This window comes from Pterocles gutturalis, unplaced genomic scaffold, assembly GCF_000699245.1.
Source record: "Pterocles gutturalis isolate BGI_N339 unplaced genomic scaffold, ASM69924v1 scaffold3842, whole genome shotgun sequence".
NCBI lineage: Eukaryota > Metazoa > Chordata > Aves > Pterocliformes > Pteroclidae > Pterocles > Pterocles gutturalis.
In genome coordinates this window covers 5,339-6,989 of record NW_010115036.1, presented here as the reverse complement: position 1 = coordinate 6,989, position 1,651 = coordinate 5,339, and the positions used below count along the sequence as shown (strand labels likewise).

At 59.4% G+C, this 1,651-nt stretch overlaps 1 protein-coding gene across 1 annotated transcript in view; it reads left to right on the top strand.

Annotated features, from left to right (window-relative positions):
• The window catches only part of LOC104462872 (plexin-D1-like), a gene marked incomplete at both ends in the record, with an annotated part of 5,746 nt that overhangs the window by 245 nt on the left and 3,850 nt on the right, over positions 1-1,651 (top strand). The window contains one exon of the mRNA XM_010075010.1: positions 507-715. Coding sequence (XP_010073312.1) covers positions 507-715 — 209 coding nt within the window. The remainder of the gene's footprint in view (positions 1-506; positions 716-1,651) is intronic.

The following is a 1,651-nucleotide window of genomic DNA, read 5'->3' as shown; positions in this document are numbered from 1 at the left end:
AGGGAGGGGGTGACGCCATGCTGGCGAGGGGGTGGGCGTCGGGTGGCCTTTTCCTGAGGATACTCTTCAGGAGTGAGTGATGGGAGGAGATCCCGGTGGGCAGGAGGGAGCCGAGTACCTGGAGAGAAGCTTTGGGAAAGCCCAGGATGAGTAGAGGGATGCTTGGGCTTGCAGCCTTTAAAGCCGATGGCCTGAATCCCAGAACGGGAGCCCTGTGAAGCAGCCCTGAGCCTTCACGTGCCGGGTCAATAGGCTAGAGCCTCGTGGTGCTGCACAGGGTGGGTCCCGCGCGGCTCTTGGGGAGCGGGGAAGGGGAGGTGTGCTCCTCCTGCCTCTCCGAGCAGAGCCTTCGGCCCCTCTCCCAGCTCCACCCGGGAGCTCCGGTCGGGAAATCCCCGCTCGGGGACTAACCCTGGAGGCCATGGCCAAGCATCTGCTCTGGTTTCCCACGGCCAGTCCCCTGCGCGTGCCTCCTCCGGCCGGTGCCTCACCCTCCCTCCTGTGCCTGCAGAGTGGTTCGCCACCAGCACCGACAGCTACATCCTGCGGGACCTGGACGACACCTCGGTGGTGGAGGACGGCAGGAAGAAGCTCAACACGTTGGCGCATTACAAGGTAAACCTGCCGGTGCCGCAGGAAAGCTTTGCCTCCTCGGAGCCCGCCTGGCCCCGGGGGCGAGCGGCGGTTCCCCCCAAACCAGGATTGTCAGGAACAGGCAGGGAGGTTGCCATAGCTCCGGGAGAGCTTCTGGGGAATAGACATCTGCCCTGGCGAGAAGCTCGTTAATATTGCAACACACTGAAACTAATTAAACACTCTTCATGCAAAACAAGTTCTTACTGACAACAGAAAGAGGAGGGAGAAAAGCTCCAATTCCCAGCGGCCACCGGCCCAGCTGATGAGGACCACTCTGCTCTTGATCCGTGCTCCTGCTGGAATCGCTGGCACGAGCGTCGCTGCCTGCCCTCAGAGCAGGGGCCAGGGATGCCATCGAGGAGCAGAGGCCAAAAGCGTGGGGAAATGTGGCAGATCAAATTGTTTTCTTGACCGTTTTTTGCTTTTAAAATTAAATGAAACCAGAAGTTCTTCCATGATTTCCATATTCGCTGGTGTGCCTGGGAGCGCAATCCTCACTGCTCTGTAACAGCACATGCAAAATCAAAAACGCAGCTGAGTGCTTATTAATATTATTTGTGTAACAGCCGTGCCGCGGAGCCCTGCTGCTGGCACAGTGCCCCGCTGCATCGAGAGCCGGAGCCGCGGCACAGAGGTGGTACCAGCCCTGCGGCTCCGGGATGCAGCCAGGCTCCTTCTCCCCTTCCAGGGAAAGGCAAAACAGCATCTGCACAGCGTAACGCTCCTTCCCCTCCGAATTACAGGGCGTCAACATCCAAAAATGTATCTTGGATGCATGTCTTTGCCTGATTCTGGTTGGATTTGAGAACCTCGCTATCTTGCGTTTGCATTCAGAAGACCCTTTCCGTGCAGGGCGGTGCCGTTACTGCCAGTTCCCAAGCTGGGGAGCAGGGAAGGGCAGGGTGGGGATGTTTGTGGCAGAGCAGTGATTGCACCAGCATCCCCCAGCTCCCCCCAGCTCCCCGGGGCCCTTCTCAGCTCCACGGGAGGTGCCGTTTGAGCCCCCCTCATCAGC